Source organism: Dermacentor andersoni, chromosome 1 (assembly GCF_023375885.2).
Source record: "Dermacentor andersoni chromosome 1, qqDerAnde1_hic_scaffold, whole genome shotgun sequence".
Lineage (NCBI taxonomy): Eukaryota > Metazoa > Arthropoda > Arachnida > Ixodida > Ixodidae > Dermacentor > Dermacentor andersoni.
The window spans coordinates 320602225-320627566 of NC_092814.1; the positions used below are offsets into that span (position 1 = coordinate 320602225).

The following is a 25342-nucleotide window of genomic DNA, read 5'->3' on the forward strand; positions in this document are numbered from 1 at the left end:
CACTGCATTCCGGTGACGGTACCTGCAGAAATCACCTTTGTCGTCGGCTACACTCCGGCTTGAATGGGCCAAGTTTCATTCGTTTGCTCCCGCTCTATCCTCGTGTTTGTATTAACATGGAGCTTTCCAACCACTGTCTATCTTGTTCGTATTAACTTTATACGAAGATTGCTAGGCATAACGTTCAGAGGCAGAAAGAGCGGTTTGGATCAGAAAGCAAACGGGTACAGACGACATTCTATTTCACATGAAGAAAAAAATGGAGCTGGGCAGGTCACATAATGCACCGGTTAGATAACCGTTGGAACATTAGGGTTACAGAATGGGTACCAAGAGAAGGGCAACGCATTCGAGGACGACAGAAGACTAGGTCGAGTGATGAAATTAGGAAATTCGCGGGTGCTAGTTCGAATCGGTTGGCGCACGACAGGGGTAATTGGAGATCGCAGGGAGAGACCGTCCTGCAGTGGACATAAAACAGGCTGATGATGATGAACGTTACACTTGCTAAGGTTATGTAGGGTCAAGGCCACTTTATAATGAAGTACAACATGAAGGCTCAATCGCAATATGACGTCAACTAAGCCGCAGTTTATTGAAAAGCAAATTTTTCATCTTGCCCATAATTCCACTCATTTCGTTCTACATAATTAAAATTGCCGACTACAAGAAATCTCACATTTCCGCTGACAAGCTGTTACTCTCGAGGAGCATAGGTGCACCATGCTTTATCATATTTCGCAATCGTCAAGCGCGCTAAAGCATTTCATTCCTGCAAAGAATATCATGCTCACTTGATTAGAATGATGAAACTTTCCGTTTAATGTAATTTTACAAAACGAAACCACTAACAAAACATTACTGGATGATCGAAAAGCGTACTGAGGAAAACATGGTAATTCTGTCTTAGCACGTACTCTTTATTAGGCTTGTGTACCTACGTCCTCTTGCCGGTCTATGTCTAGCGCTGCAGTTACTTCTTTCGCCAACAAGCGCAAAACTCTTAATTTCAGTGTTTTAGTTTCAAAACAAATAGGACACGCTTGCGGACAAAAGTGTTGGATAGAACTTCCTGCCCGTTTTTGTTCCACGATCGCACGTATTTCATCACTGGACAAAACGAGTCCATGAACTTTCTGCGCTACCCAAGGCAGGAGCAAGGAAATCTGCATCAGATGTGTGGAATGCATTCCAATCCTTGTTTCCGATACGGCCACCGAACCGACTAACGTGCAGGGCCGAGTGAAGAATGTCGTCAGGTGTCACTCTTATAGCTAGTGGCATGGTGAAATTAGGTGTAATGTTTCTAGGCATGTCAGCCCTCTGGCACGTCGCTTCGTAATGTTTAACTTGTCCCTTATTTTTGCGTGCAGTCCTGCCAGGGATTGCATAGATTTGGTAATCGAAGCTTTAAAAAATTCAGGGTTTCACGTGCCAAAACCACTTTGATTTTGAGGCACGCCGCAGTGGAGGACTCCGGAAATTTCGACCACCTGGGGTTCTTCAACGTGCACCTAACTGACACGGGTGTTTTCGCATTTCGCCCCCCATCGAAAGGCGGCCGCCGTGGCCGGGATTTGATCCCGCGACCTCGTGCTCAGCAGCCCAATACCATAGCCACTGAGCAACCACGACGGGTGTAATCGAAACTTGTCAACGATTAGCCGGCGACATGCAATGAAATGTAAAAGCTGGTGGTTCGCTGCCGGGTTCGTCAATTTTATGCTGTTGAAACCTGCTCTGATTGTAGTGAATTGATAATACCGTTTTGAAGAGGCATATGATGAGATCGGCAGACAATGAAACCGTTACCTCACATAAGTTGATGTAATGAAAAAACAATGTAAAGTTCCTATTTTTGGTTTCAAGAACAAATGTTTGCTCGAGAGCTCTGAATTGCGTAGTTTAATCCACTGAATTCGGTAAGAAAATTTAGTCAGTTTTTAAATCCTGTGTTCGGTGAACATTTTCTATTCCAATTCCTCCCGCACACCACACTTTATGAATAGTTGACAACTTACAATTACTTTCATTATGGGGTTTTACGTGCCAAAACCACTATCTGAGGCACGCCGTAGTGGGGGGACTTCGGATTAATTTTGACCACCTGGGGTCCTTTAACGTGCACCTAAATTTAAGCGCACAGTTTTCGCATTTCGCAAAAATCGCTTGAAACGGACAGCGCTACACTTCTGCAATAGGCTATACGCGTTTACGCGAGGTGACACGGGGCGGCAACCTATCGAGTTAGAATGTTCCGCCGCTGTGCGCCGACTCATGGAATCCTTTTGAGACTGCCTTGAAATAAAAATTGATTTCGTATTTGAAGGATAAATATGCACTTGTTTACGTCATTACGAGACATGACCTTTCAATCACCACCTTAATCTCAGGATACATTATGTGTGGTAGACGGTCCCTTTCACAACGTTGACAACACCTATTGCCTGGGCAAGAAGGAAGAAAGGCTAAATTCTCGGGATTTAGGAGCCAAAACTGCATGCTATGAGGCACGCCGTAGCAGGTGACGCCAGATTAATTTCGACCAGCTGGACTATCGTTAATGTGCACCTTAATCTAATTACACTCATGCTCAGTTTGGACACCATCTGAGCGAGTGGCAAATGGCACGTGCGCGCGGCTTGGGGACGTGGTGCCTGCTGTCGAGAGTGTAGCAGTGTGCATGCGCGTCCCTTGCCCGCTGTCCTGCTGGTTCCTTCGCTCCGTGCTAACGTGCGTGCCATACACCACAATTTGCGGCACCCTCCGCGCCGCACCAACGATTCTCTAGGGCCGAGCTCGGTGCCGTCTCCGAATTATGAAAGCGCCTGACTGCACGGCTGGTGCTTCTGCCATGACTGCCTGGGCGATAAACACCGCTCGCGCTTCCTGCGGAACGGGACGTGCCTAACACAAACTGTCTGCCACAAAAAGAAAGCGGTCGTTTAGTTACCATGCGTGCAATCTTTCATTTGGCTTTCATACCATGTTAGGAAGTGCTGGCACTTTGAATGTAAGACATTCAATAGCGCTTTGTTATGGCGGCGTACGGACAGTGACGGCGGTTTCGTGCAGGGAGCGGGCCCCTATGTAGAACGCGTGACAGACAGTCGTGGAAGGAAGATTTACAGAAACGAAAGGAGCATGTTCCCGGTATTCAAGATCGCTAAAATGTCACTGCTCGATAGCTGCTAGGATTGGGAGTGCAACGTGTTAGATACGGGACCTTTTCCTGAGCCTCCGTCGAGTTCACCAGACCACATCGAATCGCGTCACACCTAATTAAGGAGCCCAGAAGCACATCTACCACGTTCCCGAGGCGCGGCACGTCAAATCAAGTTGGCGTCCCCCACCTCGTGCGCCACAGGTGGAGCTATTGTCCCACTGCTTGACTTTCCGAAAGTGTAGCGGGAGCCTGCTACGATTCCAGGTAACGTGGTTCCCGAGCCAAGCTGCTTTGAAGCTCTGAAAGGTCGCTCGAAGACAAGCCATCTCCCCCATGCGCCTATTGTGACTGCGCTTGCAAGCCGTGAGGCAACGACGGCCGTAATGCACCGTGAAGCCCTGGGAGCAATCCCCCCCCCCCGTCCGCATTTGTGATGGCAATTGCAGACTAGGAAGGCAATACCGGACACAAGTAATCGCTCGGACAATCCGCCTCTTACATGGCGCGACGACGCATGCGCCCTGCCCTAGCGGATTCGCCGCTAAACGTCTTGGAAGGGTCGCACGCGTGGCCGCGTGCCGGGAAGTTCCCCGCCACAAACGCGCTCGGACGCACGCTGCTGCAAGCACTCGTGCCGTGTAGCGCATTGAAACTACTGGTAAAGCCACGTTGGTGCGGTGCCGAAAACGTGCGTCGCGTAAGACCGCAACTCCAGCGGCCAGGGCATCGTCCGAGTTGTCCGGACTGCACCGTGAGTCTGGTAGTTGCCGCCTTTCGTGAATGACTCGTTAATTTAACGAAAAACCCGTGCGTTACACTTTGGCGACACTTAAGTACATCACGATGCTGACGTCTTTTTGCAGCGTCGGTCCTCACTTGCTGGTGGTGGCAGCGCGTTCCTGACTGCACGTACTCGTAGGGCGCGGCAACACTGGGTCGATACGAGACCGACAAGACGCTCACTCCAATGATTGACCAACTATTGTGCGTCACTGAAACCTTTTTATCATACCAAATCGACAACGATGCAACCGACGAGGGCGAGTTGTACAGCGGCAGGCTTTTATGTCGAAGGCACCGGCAAAATCAGCGTGCCGACCATCGTTCGACCGAACCCTGTGCGATCGGCCGTCGAACCGACAACACAGTAGCGACAGCGTCTTCTATTGTATATATATTTAGTTGTGCTCAAAATGAGTCATACCCGCCTACTAAGTTGAAATGCACAAGCTTTAACCCTCTCAAGCCGTGCCCACGAAGTTTGAGCCAATGTCGATACTGTTCAGCGAAGGTTAACCTGGCGCTGTCGAGTTCGTGCACTCGCTACCGGCGGACCTGAACTGAAATGCAAGCAGTTAGGTCGTACGAAACCGGTTTTATAGTTCAATTCTGGCCTTAGCGATTTGAAATCAGCTACACTTCACTTCGCACGGCGCGTACACAATAAGTGGTAAGCGGCGACACAGCGTTGTACCTGTAGGCTGTCGGCCGCATTCGCTACGTATATGGGTGGGCCTGTACGTGTTGCTTTGCCGACACATTTCTTAATTTCAGAGATGCACTGTTTGCTTCTGCTTCAAGTGGCAAACAAGAGACGGTGTATTCGGTATACAGCAGCATAAACAACCGCCTCGCCCGTTTACACCAACGCCGAGTCAGCAATGGCACCCGCGCGTTCTCGTGAGAGAACAACATGACCTACAAGTGAGCACTTATGCGAGCACAGTTTTCTCTAATGTTCTATGTCACGCTAAAAACTATAAGTATGATGGAGTTAAATAGCGAGAATGAGTTAACAGCTCGTAATATATGTATCTGGATCACAGTTGCCGTTGTTTAAGTGGTTCGGCCGCTTATATTGACTCGTCTCAGGGTCTAACAACATGGCACATATGCGCAGATATGCATGTTTTGCTACATTTTGACACTACTTCATATCAGCGATGGACCTTTTCCACAATATTTGACTATAACAACGACCTGCGGCTGTAGATGTCGATATAATCCGACGCAGAAGGCTGCGCTCGAAGACTGAATGTGAAACGTCTAAATAATGTGTAAAAAGGATACAAAGAGTGATGTCCAAGTGCAGAAATCAGTGACCAATTCCAAGGCAGCCGTGGCGCCAAACGGAACTCAGCCTGCCTTTATCGGCCGCACTGTTTGCAGAACAGCGCACTCAGGTCTGCTCACCAAGTAGTCATTGAGTGTTACATGGCCAAAGAATGACATGCTGTCCCGAAGAAGCCATTAATAATGATTCGCGATCCACACAAATCAACCGGCGAAAGCCCCGGGACCCTTCCAAAACGTTTTCAGCGGCGTGCGGCAGAGGGCAGCACAGGAAAATGAAAAAGGCGGATTGGAGCTCAAGGAGCGACCCTCTACGCCGGGTGTGACTTACATTCGCACGGGCGCCTACCATTGGCCGAAAATGACGCCACCTGAGCGGGCTCGCCGATAGGCCGAACGTGACGCGACTTCGAGACACCGAAGGGGTTAAAAGCCAGAGACCGGGAGCAGCAGAGAGAATTCCTTCATCTCTTTCGAGCTTCTTGCCACGCGCTGCAGCGTCCGAGTTGCTGCCGGCCCGTAATCACTTTATGACAATTTCTTTGTACTCTCACTGTAAATAATGTAAATAAACCTCCAGTTTTCATCAACGTCCTCCTCAACCTCGGCGAACTCCCGCATCCAACGGAAAGGTCCAAAAATCTGGGGGACAGCAATTGGGATTGTCCTCCAGATCCAACAAACCACAGGTTTCTATAATTCGGAAACGGTGCCGGGATTGGACATTCGCAATCGGGGCTACTTCGGCGTGGCTTCGGCGTCCGCACTAGTGGCGGTGGTGATCGCAAATTGCGATGAATAGCACGCACGTCGACGCGATTGGTGAGAACAAGCAGGCCAGGGAGTAAGGATGGATGCGCATGCAGGCTGCAACACTGTTGACAGCAAGCACCACGCCGTCAGACGGCAAGCAGATCGAATTTGCCACGTGCTCACATGATCTCCAAACTGATGAGCGTCTTGCATTTCGCGCCTTTCGAAACGCGGCCGCCACGGATGGGATTGATCCTGGGTCCTAGAGATTAGAGGGAAACGCCATAGCCACGAAGCTAGCGTGGCGGATAAGTGTCAGACAGTTAAAAACCGCCATTTAGTTGCAGTCATATGCTCTCCTTTTACCAAGTATTATTTTCCAGCTGTAAAAGATAGGCAGATTCGACTCTGAAAGGACGATGTACCAAAATCCTAACAGAGAAATATGGCAAAAAAAGAACATTAAGTGAATAAAACACTCAAAACAATTCCGTAGGCGGCGAAGAAGAATGAAACATAGAAGTCTATGTATGTACTAACATAAAGTGCCTATTAATTCACGCTCAGTACAGAAACCAAATTCCGCACTCATGCTGAAAGGTTGATAGAGCACAAGTAGGCAATACAGGACAAAAAAAAAAATATCCTAACGCGCACACTAACCCGCGCCACACGCACTACACCATGCTGATCTCTCACATTACCCCAAATCAGTTCGCAGGAAACAGGGCACATCACTGGGCGCGTTAACTGTAAACTCACCAGGTTACAGAGGTGTTCATAGTACGGTCGGTCAGCCGCACCCAGAGCTATGAACATCAGTGCGTAGTTGCGATGCATTGACTTCGCCAGTGCTTCAGCTAAACGTTCCTTGCCGTGGCAGGAATATGAAACCTCCAGAGAGTGCAACCGTGGATTGGTAGAGAGCCAGCCGCTGAACAATTCGACGCTCTTTTCGTCGATGTTGCAATCAGCTGGAAGTAAGAATTGAAAAATTTTTTTCTGTTTCGACATGCCATAAACGTTTACGAAAGCAAGCATAAGTAAATAAAACGCGGTGCATTGCCACCCCACGCTTCGCACACCAAGCCAGTCTCAAATCAACCGTAGAGATATGCGAAAGATACTGCAATAATCAGGGCTCCGCATACATTCACATTATTGAGTTTATTAGCGTGCGCCCAAAGCGCGGTGCACGAGCGCGCTTTTAGATTTCATCAAGGTACAGCCGCCGTGATTGGGAATCGAATGTGGGACTTAGCAGATATCAATGCAGAAAGTTATGGCTTCCAAAAAGATGAGAAATCGTAGCTGTTTATTAGTGCTCTTAAGATAACTTCAACGTTGTCATTTCCATGCGCTCCCATCCGAACAAGTTTTGTAGACGAGACAGACGATTATTGTGTTCACAAGGAGCAAGAGGAGGAAAAGAAAGAAAAGAGCGATGTGAACCAGGCGCGCGTCCGGTTAGCTGACCTACGCGGGGGAAAGAGTGTTAAGGGATGTAAAGAAAAAAAAGTGGGATGGACGATGGTAGTATCAGTTCGAGCAAGTGCGGTTGTCCACTTCACGTCTGCAATCGGTCACTGAGAAGAGTCGTAGTAATGCTTGCGTCACTTTGTAAGCCTACGACCATGGTCGCAGTAAGCAATGGTCGCAGGATTACGAAGTAGCGGTAAATGGTCCAAAAGTGTTTCTCAGAAATATCTAATCGGCTTAACACACTCCGAAGAGCGTCGTATTCGATATAATAACAGTCACAAAAGCAGATGTGTTGGATCGCCTTTGCGCAGTTGCTTGAGTCAGAAGTGCGTCTGACATTCCAAATTAGGATGAGTAAGCCTTCATAAAAGCCAACCCTAAGAAGAGGCGGCACAGTAAAGTTACACATGGCACGACAAGTGCAATGAAATCGGCGGCTTCAGTCTAGGATCAAGCCGGTGGAGACGACAGTTTGAGGCAATTGAGGTGTTCCATTAACGAGTCTTTGTTTGAGCAAGTAAATGAAGACCCCTCGCAGCTTCCTTACTTGACAAGGGTATGGGAACTGTTCTTTTACGAGAGCGAATCAGAAAATCTGCCCATATTTTTTGTATTAGGCAAAATAAGGTACACAGGTAATTACAAATCTACTTAATATTCTACGTACCTCACATTTCTCCACATAGTGCTGGGATGGGTCAGATATTTGAACCGCTGTGGAGACTAAATTTCAGATGCCCCTGTGGTATAATTCGTACTGCTGACTGTAGAACCACCATCGGACTGCTGTCTTGGCTTCACCGTTGCACGTGAATCGCTGTCCGGCCAGGAACATTTTCAGCGGATCGAAAACGCTGGAAATCCCTAGGAGCGAGGTCCGGACAATATGGCGGGTGGTCCAGACGCTCTCAATGAAATGAGTGGAGTTTGTCTGTGGTTCCGATTGCCACATGTGGCCTCGCATTGTCGTGAAGGATAACGCCGTTGTCCACATCGAGAATCCTTCGGCGGTTTCGCCCGATGGCATCCAGTAGACGTGAAAATGTGGAACAATAACTGTCGGCATGGATGGTTGCAGCTTGCAGCACGAGATCCAGCAGGAGCGGTCCTCGGAGATCCCAGAAGACCGTTAACTTTCTCAACAGAGGGCACTGAACGGAATTGTTTTGACACAGGCGAACCCGGATGTTTAGACGCGATGCTCCGCTGCTTCGATTACGGCGTGGAATGCAGTATCCACGTTTCATCGCCAGCAACAATGCGGTCCAGGAAACTTTCACCCTCTTCGGCATACCGTTGCCGATGATTCATTGAAGCAACCATTCGCTTGCTCGTCATGCAACTGCTTCGACACCTACTGACATGAAACCTTCCCGTACGCTAAGAACCCATGAACGATGTCGTAAACACACCCATACGAAATGCCAAGCTGCCGGTAGATGTCCTTGACACGCACATGAGTATCCGCTTTCGCCATTCGATCCATGCGGGAAATGTTAGCGACGCACGCGGCCTCTCTCAACGCTCATTGTCATGCAAGTCTTCACGGCCTTTTGCGAACTCGCAACACTACCACTTCACACTGCCCAAACCAGATGCATTTCCCTGCGGATTTCGATGGACGTTCGTCCCTTGCTCAATAAAAACTGAAGCACTTCATTGCTCGCACGCCGTGGACATGTAAAGTACAACCGCCATCTTCAACAACTGAAAGCAGCGCCACGCCGCTGAGCTACGTCGGTCCAACAAAGGCCAGCCGCTGGGAATGGATATGTTTACTCCGCATTTACAGCCATAATTTGGATAAGAAAATAGCAGCAAAGACTGATTCATCCTCGTATGAGCTGACCGGGCGGCATTATCAGCAAGGTCGTTACCGACGATGCTACAATGCCCCGACAGCCATTGGAAGACGATTTCATGTCTAACAAGCCTTCCCGAAGGGACAACTTCTCTAGTCAAACACTAGTTGCTCATGGAACTTTCGTCGTAAGGCTGCTTGCGTACTCTGAACTGTTGCCTTGGAGTCAAAGAGCGACTCACTTTCTAGGTTGTGGTTGTACGATGCAATTAACCACAGCATGTAGATTGCAAAGTTCCGTTGCTCTAGCTTCTTGCTGGAGCTTGTGGCTGGCACAGATCCATCAGAGTAAATGTGTGCTCTTTTTTTCAATATGCCTCCCCCCCCCCCCCCCATTACATACTGACAATATCAACTGTGGTAGAGCTACTGTTGAATGACTGGTCTTCTTCGTACTTCCCGGAATTGTTAGGCGTACTTGTCACTGTCGTAGGCACCACAGGGGAATCAGTGGTCTTGCTTCTGGTGTGAAGCTCAAAGGAAAGCTGCCTTGATGTGTCGGAAAAATGTTCGAAAATGCGACTTCGTCGTTGCGCCGGGAAAGCAGCAATATAGTGAGTGGGAACGCGACAGATGTCGAATGTGTGCTCAGGGTTTCTCAACTATGTTGTATGTCGGAATCGCATGGTCTCACGAGAGCATGATTGTTGCATAAACCGAGGCGCGCTGTGGCAGTTTAAGACACGCGCATATAACATGACCTTGAAAGCTTTCGAGCGTGGGAATATTATGAAGGTTTTGGCGAACACTGCGTTGACGAGCCTACGTACTGAAATGCAGCTTGTGTTTCGGCGTTTGCAGGTGCCGTCCATAAACGTGCGCGCTTTATATTAGTGCCGATATACATTGTTTTGACTTATTTCTTGGCATTTACGTGCCAAAACCACGATTTCATTATGAGGCACGCCATAGTGGGGAACTGCGGATTTTGACCACCAGGGGATCTTTAACGTGCCCCCCCAGTGCACGGGACACTGCTGTTTTTGCACTTCGCCCTCTATGAAATACCGTCACAGCGGCCGGGATTCCATCCCACAACCTTGTGCTTAGCAGCGCAGCACCATAGCCGCTAAGCCTCCGTGGCGGGGAGTCTACATTGTGAACAAGACCAGCGAAAGCAAAGGGCGAGGGCGGAGAGATCTTTCTTGCTGGAAGTGTACCGCTTCACTAGGCTTGACAGTCGGCCTCAAAGCCGCTGTATAATTTGGAGACAAGGCATGGTATCCAGCCTTTGCAGCTGTTCGTCAGCGAAACGCGGGGTACTTTGTTTTGCGACTAAATTATGATAATGTGCCATCTGATATGTCTTTTTAATAGGAAGACTCCGCTTGATAGCGAATGCGTATGTCGCACTGAAATCCGAAGCAATGAAAATGCCGTGAAATGCATGCACCAGATGCATGTAATTTAAATCATGCATGCCTAAAATTGTGCAGCCAACAAAAGATTAAGCCTGGCAAAACACGGTCATTATTTCTTGTTTTAATGAAAATGTAAAAAAGGATAACCTAAAGGAAAATGAAAGTCCAGTTAGGCCGCTGTGTTAACGAGCGCCTTAGAGAACATGAGCGATCCATACCAACAGGCACAGGTTCCCATTTGGCTCAACATTGTAAAATATGCAAGTGCGAACCTATGTTTCGCGATGAGATTTTGAAGAAGAGCCGTGATACCACCGCCCAAGAGTTATCCGAACCATTTTTCATACAGTCACTGGGGTCACAGTGTATTAGTGTGCCTTCTTTAACCTTGTACAGTGCTGAATATGGTTTTTTGGATTCTGTCGCAGGAGTGCACTCTTGTGATCGGATGTTGGTGGTTCCTGCACATGGTGCTCACTGCGCGTGTTCCTCTAGTTTCCGCTGTCTATAAAAGAATGACGCAGTAAAATGATGTCAGTTGAGAGTAGCGCCTTGTCCTGGTCGTCTTGTGTCCGTTGTTTTGAGCTAAACGAATTATGAATTCGCACCAACTAGCCCGCCAAAGCATTGTGCTGATACAAATGTTAGTATGAAATGTTTAACTGAAATTCGTTTCCTCTCATCTGAATTCGTTACACATACAACAAGTTTGTCTCTCCATCCCACTAGAAGCTCTGCCTCAGTCAGTTCAATAAAGTTATCTTCTGAAAGTACAACTCGAACAGTTCATTGTACGGTGTTTGGTTACGGGCACAGGGACGTTCGCAAGGGACAATAGGTTGGATAGCCTTACGGACTGCTTCTTGTCGCGTGGTTCCGACATAAGGCCACCACTGGCCATGTTCGTGACTGTATACCCTGGCCCTTGAGCGCCTGTCCAAGATACTTCTACGAGAAAAGGTGTAATCATTCTTGCAGTCTTTTGTGTTGTCACTGCACTACATGGTGTCTTTTCTTGCGGTGTGTCAGTGAACTGGAAAGAGTCATCGGTGCGCCCTCTTTTGAGAGGACGATCGGTAAGTCGAGGAAATCATTCTGACATGTGTTCCGCAAACATGCAAATCACCCGCCACGGAGCTTTACAAGGGGACGCGACAGGACTATGTTCTGTGCGCGCCAGTTCTACAACTCTTCTATAGTCTGATATGTATAACCAAGGGTGGTTACGACACACAAGGTTAGCCCTTGCCGCCTTGAAATTTTGAAGTAAGAAGAAGCGAATAGAAGACAGGAAAGATGTAAAAGTAAGAGAAAGAAAAGGTTTAGGTATTGGTCACTGGGAAAGGCGACTGCCGATTTTTTCAGGATGGGTCAGTCCGGGGGTGCCGTCTATTTGAAGCCGAGGACAAGCAGGTGTGTCGCCTCCACCGAGGGGCAATGAAGGTCCAAACACCCAGCATTGGCTCAACTCCCAAGATCCGCTTTTCCCCGGACACGGCTAAGCCGCGCACGGCCACACGCGGGACGGTCCAACCCTTATGTTCTCGGGTCTGTGGTGTCGCAACACACAAAGCGCCTGCTGACTGAGACACCACCTTCTCTTATCCCTTCTGCGTGTACTTGAGCTGCTTAACCACGTTGAAAAATAGAAACCGCAATATCTTTCGAGAGATTTAAACTAGGGTTGCAATGTTATTTTGAAAGTAAGATTGGCTTCGTCAAAGCATACTTCAATGCAATGATGTGCGCCAGACGACAATTCGCCGTCTTCTCGCGCATTCTAGAATGGTTTGTGGCCGGGCATACAGCGTTTTGAATAATGTGCTCATTGTATTTTGTACTTGCTGGAGAATAGCAGTGAATACTGCTTCTACATGTTGTTCAGACTTGTGATGTGAAGGAAATGCGACGGCTGCTAGTAAGTATATTAGGCATATATAGTTTTTACGTAACGTCACACACGCAGCTTCTTAAGCTAGTAGCAATACATGGCGGCCACGGTTACAGCAATGCACCGCAGTATCATGCGCACATTGCTTTTTAATGGTGACCCCTTTTCACCGAATCACTTATTGATTTGTGACTCCGCGCAAGATGCGCTTTTCGTGCTGGGACGCTTCTTGTTTACGTAGCTTCTCGGCGTCCTAGTACGCGAAGATGGCGGCCACGGTGATGTTAATGTAAGCCATCTGCAATATAGTCTTGCACTAATTGAACAGCGTGATGTCTAATACGCATGCTTACGAAGGAGTACTCGTTATGGATACCTATTGCTTAGGGATGTTCGAATAGTAATAATTGAGACAAAATCGAATGGAGTGCTGTTCGAATGGTTTTCAAATAATGCCGATTAATATAAAACGATGTTCACATCCCAGTAATTCTTAAAGTTGGAAAGTTTCTGCCCCTACATAATACGTTATGAAGCGTTGTGTAGTTAAAGCAGAAATCGAGCATTAGGAGCAGACAGTTTCACCACATGCACAGGGCTCTACAGAGAGCGCGAATGATCGCTCGACTGCCTGTAAAGTATGGCTACTTTAGGAAATCTCTCTTAAGCAAGTTCTAATGTTCAATGTCTTTACTATGGTCACGGGGGTTGATAATTTATCGTACTTTTGCTTCGACTTTGTTTACTTGGGTGCAATTGACGTTCTGAAATATTTGAAAGGTATTCGAAAAAGGATTACATTTAAGAATAGTGACTATTCGATTCGTTATTCGAAAATCGCAAATAGTCGCGCACCCCTGCTATTGCCGAGGCCGCATGAAATATAATTAACTGAAAATTGCGCAATCGATCATACAATCGTTGATCTATTTTATGGAACCAGTACACTAAATATCTTGCATGTTTCCCAGTAATGCAGCCACCGGTGTATATACTCGGATCCCACAGAATTACCGGAAAAGCCACAATTCTCTTAATGATGTCGGAGTCCCGTGTCCCGACTTACCATGTATGAGGAGATCCTCGATGCTGTTGTTCTGAGATAGGCCGTGGAAAACAGCGGTCAGTAATTGTGGATCGTTCTTGATTTCCAGGTGGAGCCTCCGTAGTCTGCGCGTAGAGGCCAAGTACGAAGCCAGGTCGTGTCTCATATCAGGGCCGAGGTTCGCACGAGCACGCAGCTCAAGAGATCTGATGTGGTCTCGACCGACGCCGGCCACCACCCGATACAAGCTGTTGAGCGAAATATCGTAGACCGTGTAGGAGCACAGCGGTTGTTCGGCCTTGACTTCTTGACTCGTGAGAATCATGGGGGGAAGCGGTCCTTCAGGGAAAGTGCACCTGCGCCCGAGATGAAAAGCCTGGCGTTTTGAATAGCGCCCGTCGACGTCGACACGAGAATATAAGGGACACGCAGTGCAATATATTTACGCTCGTGTGAGAAAAAAAGGAAGAAAGAGGGCGCTGACCAAGAAAGTGTTGCTAACGAGTTTTAGAGGCTTCGGCTTTCGTACGGAATCCCTGTGGACAAAACGAAAACCCCTTGAAATTATGAGCGTACATTCATTTTAGTATGCGCCTAGGTGCCCGACCTAGGCATTCTTGAGTGTGCACGTGCAATGTTGCTATCGCTGCAACCCCGCTCTTTTTTTTTCACTAACACTCTTCAGATATACTCTAGATACTGCCACGAAATCAAGTTGCTTTCTTTTGTGATTACGGAAGCCTGTGCCCCCAGTCTCACGTTTATTTGTAACAATTCTGATTCGCGTAACACATGAAAAATGAAACAACACGACGAAGTGCAAACTAACGAGAATTTCTGGTAAACTTTCCACTAACACTTGTAAGTGTAACATAAGTGCTTCCGCTCTCGAAAAAGTGACTGCCTACAGGTACTTAGGGGTCCACATTTGTAACCCGTCATAGCAACCACACGTTTTTTTAATAATGCTAACCACGTGGTTGGGTACCTGCGTCGTTATAAAACTTTCGTTCGTTCTAAACTGCAATATGCATCAGCTCTGTGAGATCTATTTACTGAAAGTCTTATTAATCACCTTGAAGCTGTACAAAATTATGGCGCACGCTTCGTTTTTTTTCGTACTGCCGTCTTTCCCAGTGTTTCGTCTATGAAAACAGCGTTACGGCTTCCGCGCCCTTCCTCACGCAGAAAACTACCATGTCTCCTCTTATTTCATATGATTTGGTACCATAACCCTCATCTTAAGAAATAATTGCTTTCCCATCCTTCGTCCATATCATATCGACCATCGTCATAAAGTGTTTGTTCCTCATTGTCACGCTAACCAACGCTTTCATTAATGACTTGTAATGACGAATTACTTGCCCACCTCCATTGTATATTACGCATCCCAGTGACTGCCAATATCAGGTAACATATTCAAGCGCATTTTATTGTGTTTTGTGGTACGTATTGTTACCCCTTCCTTCTGTAACGCCCTATGGGGCCCTAAAAGTATTCAAGCAAACTTCCTTGCCGCGTTAAGCAAGTCCATTGGCGGTGGCACTCCTTTTAATGTCATTGACGCCCTCTTTCAGGTGTGTTTTTAATTTGAATGACGCCAGCATAGTCTCAGTTACTGCAGTTTATTTTGAACAGCACGCCTGAACGCTGGATAGCAGCGATGGCGCGCCCTTCCCCCCACATACTCAAGAATGCCTAAGTCTGGTACTAAATCTCATTTATGCACGTCGTCTATAACAGTTTACGTTTTGTGATCAAGGCAGACATACATAATCTGAAGCTTCAAAGATTCATTAACCAATCCTTTTTGGTACCTGATCAGACGAGATGGGCAACGGTCCATTAAAAGATGTTTATTCATTGCGAACTGTTCCAGTCACCGAAACTTGAGATGAATAAGTTACAGGAAAAAACTAAAAAAAAACAGAATAATATAGTGTGATAAGTGGCATAGATAAGTGATATAGAGTGATAGAGTGAATGTGGCACGCGCACTATGCAGTGCGCGTGCCACATTAAAGCTTTTGGCACGTACAACCCCGAGATACAACTTTCTGATTATGAGGCACGCCGTAGTGCGAGACTCCGAAAATTTGGACCACGTGGGATTCTTTAACGTGCACCTAAATCCAAGTACACGGGTGCTTTCACATTACGCCCCCATCGAAATGCGGCCGCCGACGCCGGGATTCGATCCCGCGACCTCGTGCTTAGCAGCCGAACGCCAAAGCCACGAAGCAACCGTGGCGTGTCCGCGTGTGCCACATGTATAGTGTTGAATGTTAGCTGTATAAAATGATGTATTTAGACAAGTTTTTCAACCATAGAAGGTGCAATATTACAGCTATCATGGCGTAACTACATTAAAGTGTGGATATAGTTTTGACGTGAACTTCGCAAATGCAGTATCAAATACCTGTAGAGCTTACTATATTTAGTGATAAAGACTTGCCGGCTATCGTTAAAAGTGGCCCATATCGTTAATAGAATATTTGCACAGCGAGCTGATAAATATGCAGAAGGAAGTTTTTTTAAGCGAACCTGCCGCCGGCACCACATGTGTGACGTAAAAACGGGGCTCAACAAACCGCCAAGAAAGTATGCTACGTGCTCTCCGAGACGTCGATCATGTACAGTGTTTGGCGAGCCAACGCATCTTACGGGTGGCGAGGTGTCCTAGTAGCGAGCTCTAGGTTAATTTAGAGAATTTGGGTCCATCCAAAGCATGGTACATGGGCGGCGTTTTTGCACTCGGCTCCCACCAGAATGCAGCCTCCACTGCCGGCAATCGAATCCGAGATCCTGTACTCAGCTGAACCGGAACGCTGCATGCACGGCTCCAACACGAGAGGTCGAGTGAAATGCGGTGAGGTCTTGGAGGCGTGGTTGTGTCCTCGTAGTGAGTATTGAAGTTGCTCGAGGCCTGAATCGGGGCTCGTAGTCTGTAAGTACTCTTCTGCTGACGCTGCTCAATCGAAAACGCCGCGGCAGCGCAGTGACGTTGCGCTGCTGAGCTTGAGGTCACGTGCTCAATCTCGGTTGCAGCGGCCGAATTCCGTCGGAAAGATGCACGATGGAACAATGCATAAACGTTCGATCGTGTGCCGTGTATCAGGTGCACGTTAAATAACCCAAGGTGATCAAAATCATTGTGCAGCGCATGACAACGGTGTCCCTTTTAACCCACTGTGCAATTTCGGAACGTTAAATCGCAAGATTTAATAAATTACTGCTCTCGATTTGCGTCAGTCTTCAGCTGTGGGATAAAAACCTAAGCCGTGAAGTATGTTTTCCTAATAGAATTCGTTGAGCAATCCGACGCATAGAATACCAAGACACAAGCTCTGAATATAGATCAAAGACATCAATTAAGCTAGGATGGCTCACTACAGGTTTCTTGCATTGCGACAAATGTTTTTGACGTGACATGGGGAACACGTCCGAAAACGTTACGAAGACACTGCGCCGCAAGAAAGTCGGAACATCTATTCAGTTAATGTAAACCCGCTGGTGACATATGTCCACGATAAATTGCATTTAGTGTACTCACTCTTTGAATACAACTTTCCGGCTTCCGGGGACACAGTCAAGGATACTGAGAAAAGGTTCCGGTTTGGCTAGGGAGATCTTCGGCAAGTGCAACTCCAGCATCTTGCTATGAATCGCCTGTGCGAGATGACGAATCTCTTCCAGCGAGAAGCTCCAGTTCAGGACCACTTGTTTGAGGGACTTTGTCTTCTCCAGGGCCTTGACAAGGGCATATACATGTGGTCGCTTCACCTTCTGCAGAGTCGTATATATATACATATATATACTTATATACACATATATACACATATATATATATATAGAAGGATAGTTCTAGTCGTTGCCCGTCCTTTTGCGAGGCGAACTAGATAACTCGCTTCGACAACATGAGCTCATGGGACATATTGCGTTGTTCGAACAAAGGAAGCTTTCAGATCCAATTTTACTTAAAATACCTTTTCGTGTAAGCAAGTCATTGACACTCTGCGGACGCTTTTTTACAGCGGGTGTGTTCATATACGTATACATGCTACTAATGAAAAGATTCTCTGAAAGTATTCACCTTAGCGCTGCCAACTCATGGTATTGAAGCGCAAACAAACACAAAACCTAGGCAAACGCTTAGTGCACAGATCTACGCTGTTCCGTAGAAGCACCAATACTCCGTAAAGTTCTGGAGCAAAAGATCAAGCGCACTGCTTCCACGAAGTGGAGCTCGAAGTGCCAGCTTAATGTCTGTCTTGACTGTTTTGTGTCACTTGACACGGTGCCTGCCGTAGACAATTGGCGGCAACGTTCTCACATTTTGGGTGGTCGCTCATTGACGTTTATTAGACACGCGAGATTTTCAAATTCTTAATTGATGCCTACACAAAAACTGACTGCTCACTTTGGTGTCGCTGAAGAGGGCAGAAAAAGTAATTTAATTAGAACAAGCTTTGTTGACAGGATACTGAATCTAGCGCTTTGTCCGATAGAATATGTTAGAATTTACCTTGCTTTTAGAACGGTACCAGGCTCTCAGTAACGTGAAAGATCGGTCAATTAATCGCTACCTCCTCAATGATTTAAACTCAGGGCACGGATTGCTGATGAAAAGCGAGTATTGCCGCAGTATCAGAAAGAATCGATAGCTAGAATTCAGCTCGTTGATTGATCAGAAAAGACAGATCACAGTGAAACCATTGAGATGAGAATAAATCGACAATATAACATTCTACCGAAACCACGGCGTCCATGAAGAAAAAACTGCCTTCAAGTTGTATTTTCATCGTGAAGGCAAACCTTGCAACTATATGTAGCGAGCAGGAACGAACATTCGTGCGTATACGGGGCGATCATTGTTAAGTTTTACAGAAATTTTAAAAGTCGCTTGGGATGGATAGCATAATTATTGCCCATTAGCTGTATTTTTGAAGAGGCGGACATTACTAGCATGAGAAATAGAAACAGATATTCAACTAATTCACAAAAGTTCGTTAATTAGCTTCATAATGGTACATATTGCAATTTACGAATTGTAGCCCGTGAGTTTGCAAGACGTATCCACTTGAAATTCGCTTTCAGGATGACAATTTTGAGATATTTCCCACCCATGAGACAAGATACACAGGCGTTCGTTACCATTTGTTTCAGTGCATAAAAGGATTGTGTTAAAGTGGAACGACAGTGCATTTGTACGGCGAGTGTGATTGCGCATATTCCCAAACTGGCGTCGTTCGAGAATTATATCCGAAACATAACTGAAAGGCCCCCGAACACATCGGCCTACGTCTGCTGTCGTATGCGCTTGTGTAGAAGGGCAAATAAAAGCTTACACGACTCCATCCCAAAACAATACTGCGGATTAAGATTTCTGTAACCCTAGCCTAAGGACCGTTGAGTAGGTGCTAGCAGTAACTACGGAAGGGGACTAGAAGCGGTTGTGTTGAAATGCCAGAGGTGCCATCCCGTCGTGTGAATTAAGCGTCACTGATGCCAGCAAGGGCGAACTACGGAAATCGTGCCGCTGCTGCTTTCAATTATAAGTCGTTGACCACGCTGCTGCGTCTCAACACTTGCTTCGTAAACGCTATACTGGATTGTAGACAATGACCACCTACCTGGGAAGTGGAAGCTTCTTCCGAGCTCGTTTTGCGAGTCAGGAAGGCCACATACTGTAGTGTGCCGTTGGAGTTGAGGAGCTGAGCCAGTTTTTCCCTTGCCACTGGGTTCAAGTTAAGGTCTCTCAGGGTAAGGCTGGTTAGGGTACGATTAGCTGCAACTGCAGCTATGATTTGTTTTACGCTGTATGCTCTATCGTGGAGCGCCCAGTGGGTAATAGTGAGATTGGTTAGGGTAGTAGTGTTTTCTAGCAACCGTCTGATGCTCGCCACGCAGGCGCTCTGGGGATAGCAGAAGGCAAAGGTAAAGCTGGTTAAATTTGCGTTGTCAGCAATGCTGTTAAGAATGGCGTGGTCAATGCGCACATCTTCCTCGCTTAGGCCCTGAAACAGAGCACGAGCAAATCGCCAAAGGTTAGGTTCACGGGGAAAAATGTTTGCATCTATACAAACATGAACGTAAATTTATTCTCACTGGAAACCTTAATGCCCTAAAGCTTTCTGCAGTGGTTGTAAAACGTGTGATGCTTATTTCTGTTTGACGGTTAGGTATGCAAGCCACGTGCTTACGAAGCTTCACTCGAAGCTAAAAGGTCGTGCAGGTTGCATGTTCCATCCCGTTACCACTCTTTTTATCTTTGATTCGTGCCCATAGTTATGCCACCACAGTTTCTGTTTCAAGGACTGCCTTCTATATGAAGACAGAATCGCTAATTTTTGAGTCAGTAGCAAATACCTGTGATTTGGTACAATAACCGACGTGGGAGATGCTGAGCTTCTTGAGATTGCTAGTAGCGGCGAAGGCTTCTACCAGGACATGACGCATATGCTCTGTCGTGCCCTCCAGGTAAATGTCCTGTAGTGTCAGCTGAATCAGCCGTCTCTCCAGCAAACAACTTATGGTGTTGATGAGGCTTGAAATGCACGCTCCCCTTGGCACGCATTTGACCAGCTCGAGGCAAGTCACCCAGGACGCTTTCCTCAGGGAACTCCAGAAAATCGATCGAGGTAAGACGGACGGCGGTAAATTAAGCAGAACCTGCAAGTGTAATGCCATACGATATAGTCTTTTGTTGCGGGGAGAAATTTGGCAACGGGCATGCGTGTTCACAGTGAGCAGCATCGCATGCTGGAGAGCTTTGAGAACTAGATTTAACCGGCAAATAACGAAGTGGCCTAGCTGAGTCTGTTCCGATTGTCTGCGCCATAGTATGCAGAAAGTTTTCATGGCCTCACTTCACTGCCGCAGCATGCATTTAGCCGGCGGTAGCGAAGGTGCCAGAGGTGTAGCCTTTATATTTTGCACAAATTTTGGCGACAGTCTCACGTAGAATTTACGGAGGCTTTCAAAGTTTATATCTGCCTAACATGGCCTACTTCCTGTCGGTTAAAGTCCAGATTAGTTGTTTATCCGCAAAGCAGCTTTCAAATGGACGTGAGACACGATAGGAGGCTATGGTACGTAATGGGCTGAAGATTAAAAATTATTTAGTATTGTTTGTTTTGAACACAGAATTAACAGGGAAGGGAAAGTGAGGAGCAGGCTGGCAACTGCCACCGGAAGGGGGACGACGCCTGCCTACTCTTCAGAAGGGAGGTGACAGCAATAGAGAAATGGAAGATAGGAAGGAGGGGAGGAAAAAGGAAAGGAAGAGCAACAGGACAAATCTGAAGAATAAAGTAGAACATACAGTACAGATCACACACCGTAGGGCCGGTCACTGAGGGCGACGCAGCTACATAATGTTGAATAGAATAGTTTCGACACTACAAACGTGAACCTTAGTTAATGCTAGAAAAGTAAGTAGAGTGCGATGAGCCTGATCACGTTTAGATGCACAACCACTGGAGTAGAAACATTAGTCTAGTGTTGTACACCGCAGGCCAAGCAGATGATAGTCTCACTAGCGACATGCGTTGCGCACTGACAGCGGAAGACTCAAATATAAGGTGCTGAAGAGTCTCACAATAGCCACAAGACGTGCACTATGGACTGGCCACACGTTCTTGTCTGTACAAACGTTCGTGCACGTTCACGCAGCCAACCATCAGCTTGAGTAGTTACGCTCTAGCGCGACGAGGCAAGCCTCGACCGCTAATACGGGGCGGGAACGTTGCATTGGCGACGCGCTGGTCTGGATGCTGCTTGAGTAGGTGGCGACGAATCAGCAGACGAGCGTCATCAAACTTGCACAAAATTTCTGGACAGTCACAGTTATGAGCGCAAGTTGAAGCCAGTCGATCAGCCTCTTCAATCCGACGATTTCTACGTGTGAAGGTGTCCATTGAGCAACGACAGATACCCCACAGGATGAAATATTGCTTGCAGAGCCAGTAATGCTGCGCATAACTGGGCAATGAATCTCACTGCGTTGTAACCTGCTAAGGGCAGCGCTTGAGTCCATGAAGACGGCAACCTTCGATGTAGTTAACTCCTCTTGCAGGTATTTCAGTGCAACATTAATCGCTGCTGGCTCCCCAGTTGACGAAGTTGGATGAGGTATTTGAAAGATACGCCGTACTTGAGTCCAAGGGCAGAAAAAAGCTGCAGAGGTGCCTTGACCGTCGCTGTGTACAGATGCATCTGTGAATACTTTAAGATAAGCTGGAAACACTCCGAACAAGCGAGGCTGAGCCAATTGGAATATTGCCGAAAGAGGCATATCAAACTGTCAGGGATTGCGAGGTAAATGGGGAATACGTGTTTCGTAATATCTTGTGGAAGCGGAGGCGTAACTGAACCAGCATGTTGAGGAATGTCAGGGATATTCATAAATATTGCCGCCATTCACCGCCGGGCGGTGAATGAGACGATCAAGGAGCGATTGATCATTCGATGCGCGGTGCAGACGCTCAATATGATATAAAGCTCTCTTCTCTGCTTGTAGCCTCAGGGGTAACTGATGCGCTTCCCTGAATAATGCAACAGATTGCGCTTCATGAGGTAATCCAAGCATTAGTCGGAGGGCAACACGATCTCGCTTCAGTTGGGCCATAAAACTAGGTAGCATGTTCAGGACTGGTAAGGCATACATCATGCCTGAGTACAGACGACCGGTACAGCTGGAGAGCAGTTTTGTCGCAGCCAGTACCTCTAACAGGGAAGGTGGCCACGTACTTGAGGAGGGAGTGCGATTTGAGTCCTACAAATTAAACGGCAGGACGCCAAGAGAAGTGATCATCCACAATTGACCCGAAATAACGGTGTTGTCGCACCCAGTTTATAGGCGTTTCGTCAAGGTACAGTCGGCGCATTGTTCGACGAGCGCATTCTTCAGTGCGATATGCTATTGCAGCCGACTTAGCAAGTGATATGAGCAGGCCAACGTCAGCCAAGTACTCTGAGCGTTTAGAGCTCTTTGAAAGCTTGCCCGAAACCGATGACCAAGGTGCGGAGGGCCGCTTATGCACAGAGCATTATATGCAGAGACAGCTATGCTCACAGGGTAGTCACTGTCCCGAGGCAAATGACTTAGAAGCGCAGCGAGTACGGTGTTAAAAGCGGCGATGAAACACTGCCCTGTGGGAGAACGGACTTCACATTTCGGTATTCAATATTTACTCCTCCGACACGCACTTTCATCCGGCGCTTCGATAAAAAATCATGCACAAAGCGGAGCAGACTACCTGAAGTTCCCGTGGTTGTAAGAGCGAAAATAATCACCTTGTGTGGAACTGAATAGAAAGCTTGTACGTCTAGGAAGTGCATGTAGGCGGAATGCTTGTTTCCTTTAGGAAATTCGTGCGCTGAGACAAGGTCTGATATGCTACCCAGAGCTGAACGCTGCGACGAAAGTCACTCATGACATTAGTGAAAGAAGTTAGTTTCTCTAGCCTGAAATCTAAGCGAAACAAGACCATTCGCTCCGTTAACTTGACATTTGAAGTTGGTGATATTGGCCGCTAGGACTTCAGGCGTCTCGCACGGCGCCCGGGCTTTGAAAGTGGTATCACCAGGGACGATTTCTATTCAGCAGGGATTACACCGGTTCTCCCTACTTCATTATACTCGTCCAATATAAGGTCAGGAAAACTCGTAACGACCCGCAATGCTTGATACGTCCCAGCATCTTCACCTGGAGCAGTGCGGCGTTTGAAGAGGCTCAGCGCGTGTCGCAGCTCATCAAGAGTGAAATCTGCCTCGTCCATTTGGCAGGCTGGACCGTAGGAAGTGGTTATGGTACTGCGAGTTGTCAAAAAATGAAGGTCGGGATTTGTGGTGTCACAGGACGCCGGAGAGGAAAATGTCTGCAAATGCTTCCGCTATAACTTTTGGCGACTGGCCAATCGCTATGCACAATGCAGCCGTAGGATTCTTGCACATTTCAAGAGTGCGGATAGCCTTCAGTATGCGCCATACACTTCCAAAACCACTTGTATACAACGAACTACATAAGGCTTCCCAGGTTTTACGACGAAGGAGTTTGTATAATCGCATTGATGCAGCCATACGGCGGCATACAATAGTCATCTCAGTGAGTCGTTTAGAGCGCTGTACCCGCCTATAAGGGTGCCGCCGACATGCGCGTAGCAGCAAAAGCTTTAGATCAGGGTTTGTTTTGCCGACACTCCGTCGTCGTTGTACTGTAGCTTCCCGTAAACACTCACTCGTCAGTTTGAACACGCTGTCTTGAGATGGCGCGTCTGAGATCAGCTGACGGAACTTGTCCCAGTTTGCCATGTATACAGTGACAATCTGGTGGCGCGCAGCATGTGTTGGTGTTAACCAAATGGGTAGGTGGTCTGAGCCCCACGGGTCAGGTTCACATGACCAGGCTAAGCACACATCTCTCGTTCATATCGCAAAGTCTAAAGTGGAATGCTCCTTTCCTCTACCTATAAATCTAGGTGAATAGTCTCAGTATTTGCAGATCGTTCTTGATAACGATCCCGTTAATCTCTGCCCCACGATTGTCTTAGGGACGGCTACACAATCGTGGATGGCGGGCATTAAAATCTCCGCCTAACACAAACGATGCACCACACCGAGACACTAAGCACTCAAGTAGTGAGGTATCAGAAGAACGTGTAGGCGTGTAGCGTATGCTCGCCACCGTCGTAGGCACACCCCTGAGGCTCACAGTAACAGCTGCACAGTCAAACTCATCGTCACAGATGCTGTCTGTTAAGAACCACGAGATCCAAGTCGGCACGCAGTTACACTGACGATTTTGAAACATTGCTCGTATGCGCGGCGTCCACACACTGGAAAGAGCCACAAGCTGGTTCCGCGCATCGAGTATTACTGTGTACACCCACGAAGCCAGGCAATCGGTATCAGTTTTTCTTTACGTTGATTTCCTGAAGCGCTATAACTTCTCGTGGAGTCTTCATAGCGATGAGTCGAAGAACTAGATCAGCATGTCAGGGTCGCATCGATCTGACATTCTATTACAGCACAAAGGGGCGAAGCTGCAGACAACTTAAAATTGTTTACGTTAAACGTCTAGTGAAAGTCGTCGAAGACTGGAGCGAGGACCTCCAAAAGTTGCTCCGCTATTGACGCTTCTGGTGTCTATCGACCGGCGATTAGAGATCTAATGACGTTGACAAGCATCTTCAGAAGACTGACAAGTTGCAGATCGTCGTTGGCTGAAACAAGTTTAGGTACTGTGTTTGCAGTGCTCTCCACTGTGGTCCAAGTCTTTGTGCAGACTTGTTCCGACGATTTCGATGGCAGCGCTGGCCATAAAGAGTCCGAGAGGCAGAAGGTCCGTCCCCAACTTTCCCATGCGTTGCGAGTCATTATTTGACCACGCTACTTTGCCACTCGCTGCGACGGAAGCTTCCATCTCCTGCTGCCGTCTTTTTGGCCTTCTCTTTTGGTGCCTTTCGTTCATTCTTCAACGAGGGACATCCTTTATCCGTTGCCAAATGTTCACCATTACAGTTCGGGCAACAATATGCCCGACTTTCACAGGAATCTACATGGTGTTAGGGTGGACGTATGACACCACGTGGCGAAAGGAATTCCATCCGACCATCTTGGTCGAAATGAGGCGCGACTTCTCCTGCGATGGTTGGCGTCCCGCACCTCTTGCACAAAGAACTTTCTCTCACCCGACCTTCTTCCACCA

General features: G+C 47.4%; 1 protein-coding gene across 5 annotated transcripts in view; it reads right to left on the reverse strand.

The window, feature by feature from the left end:
* Positions 1-25342, reverse strand: part of LOC126516698 (uncharacterized) — a 94314-nt gene that overhangs the window by 27830 nt on the left and 41142 nt on the right. For 3 of the 5 annotated variants that reach the window (XM_055064085.2, XM_055064083.2, XM_050166794.3), the window contains 5 exons: positions 20002-20304; positions 19266-19649; positions 17186-17418; positions 13654-13988; positions 6755-6966 (listed from right to left, as the gene is read on the reverse strand). In XM_055064085.2, the coding sequence (XP_054920060.2) occupies positions 6755-6966; positions 13654-13988; positions 17186-17418; positions 19266-19649; positions 20002-20304 (1467 nt within the window). The remainder of the gene's footprint in view (positions 1-6754; positions 6967-13653; positions 13989-17185; positions 17419-19265; positions 19650-20001; positions 20305-25342) is intronic. The other 2 variants (XM_055064084.2, XM_055064087.2) reach the window with 2 other exon arrangements.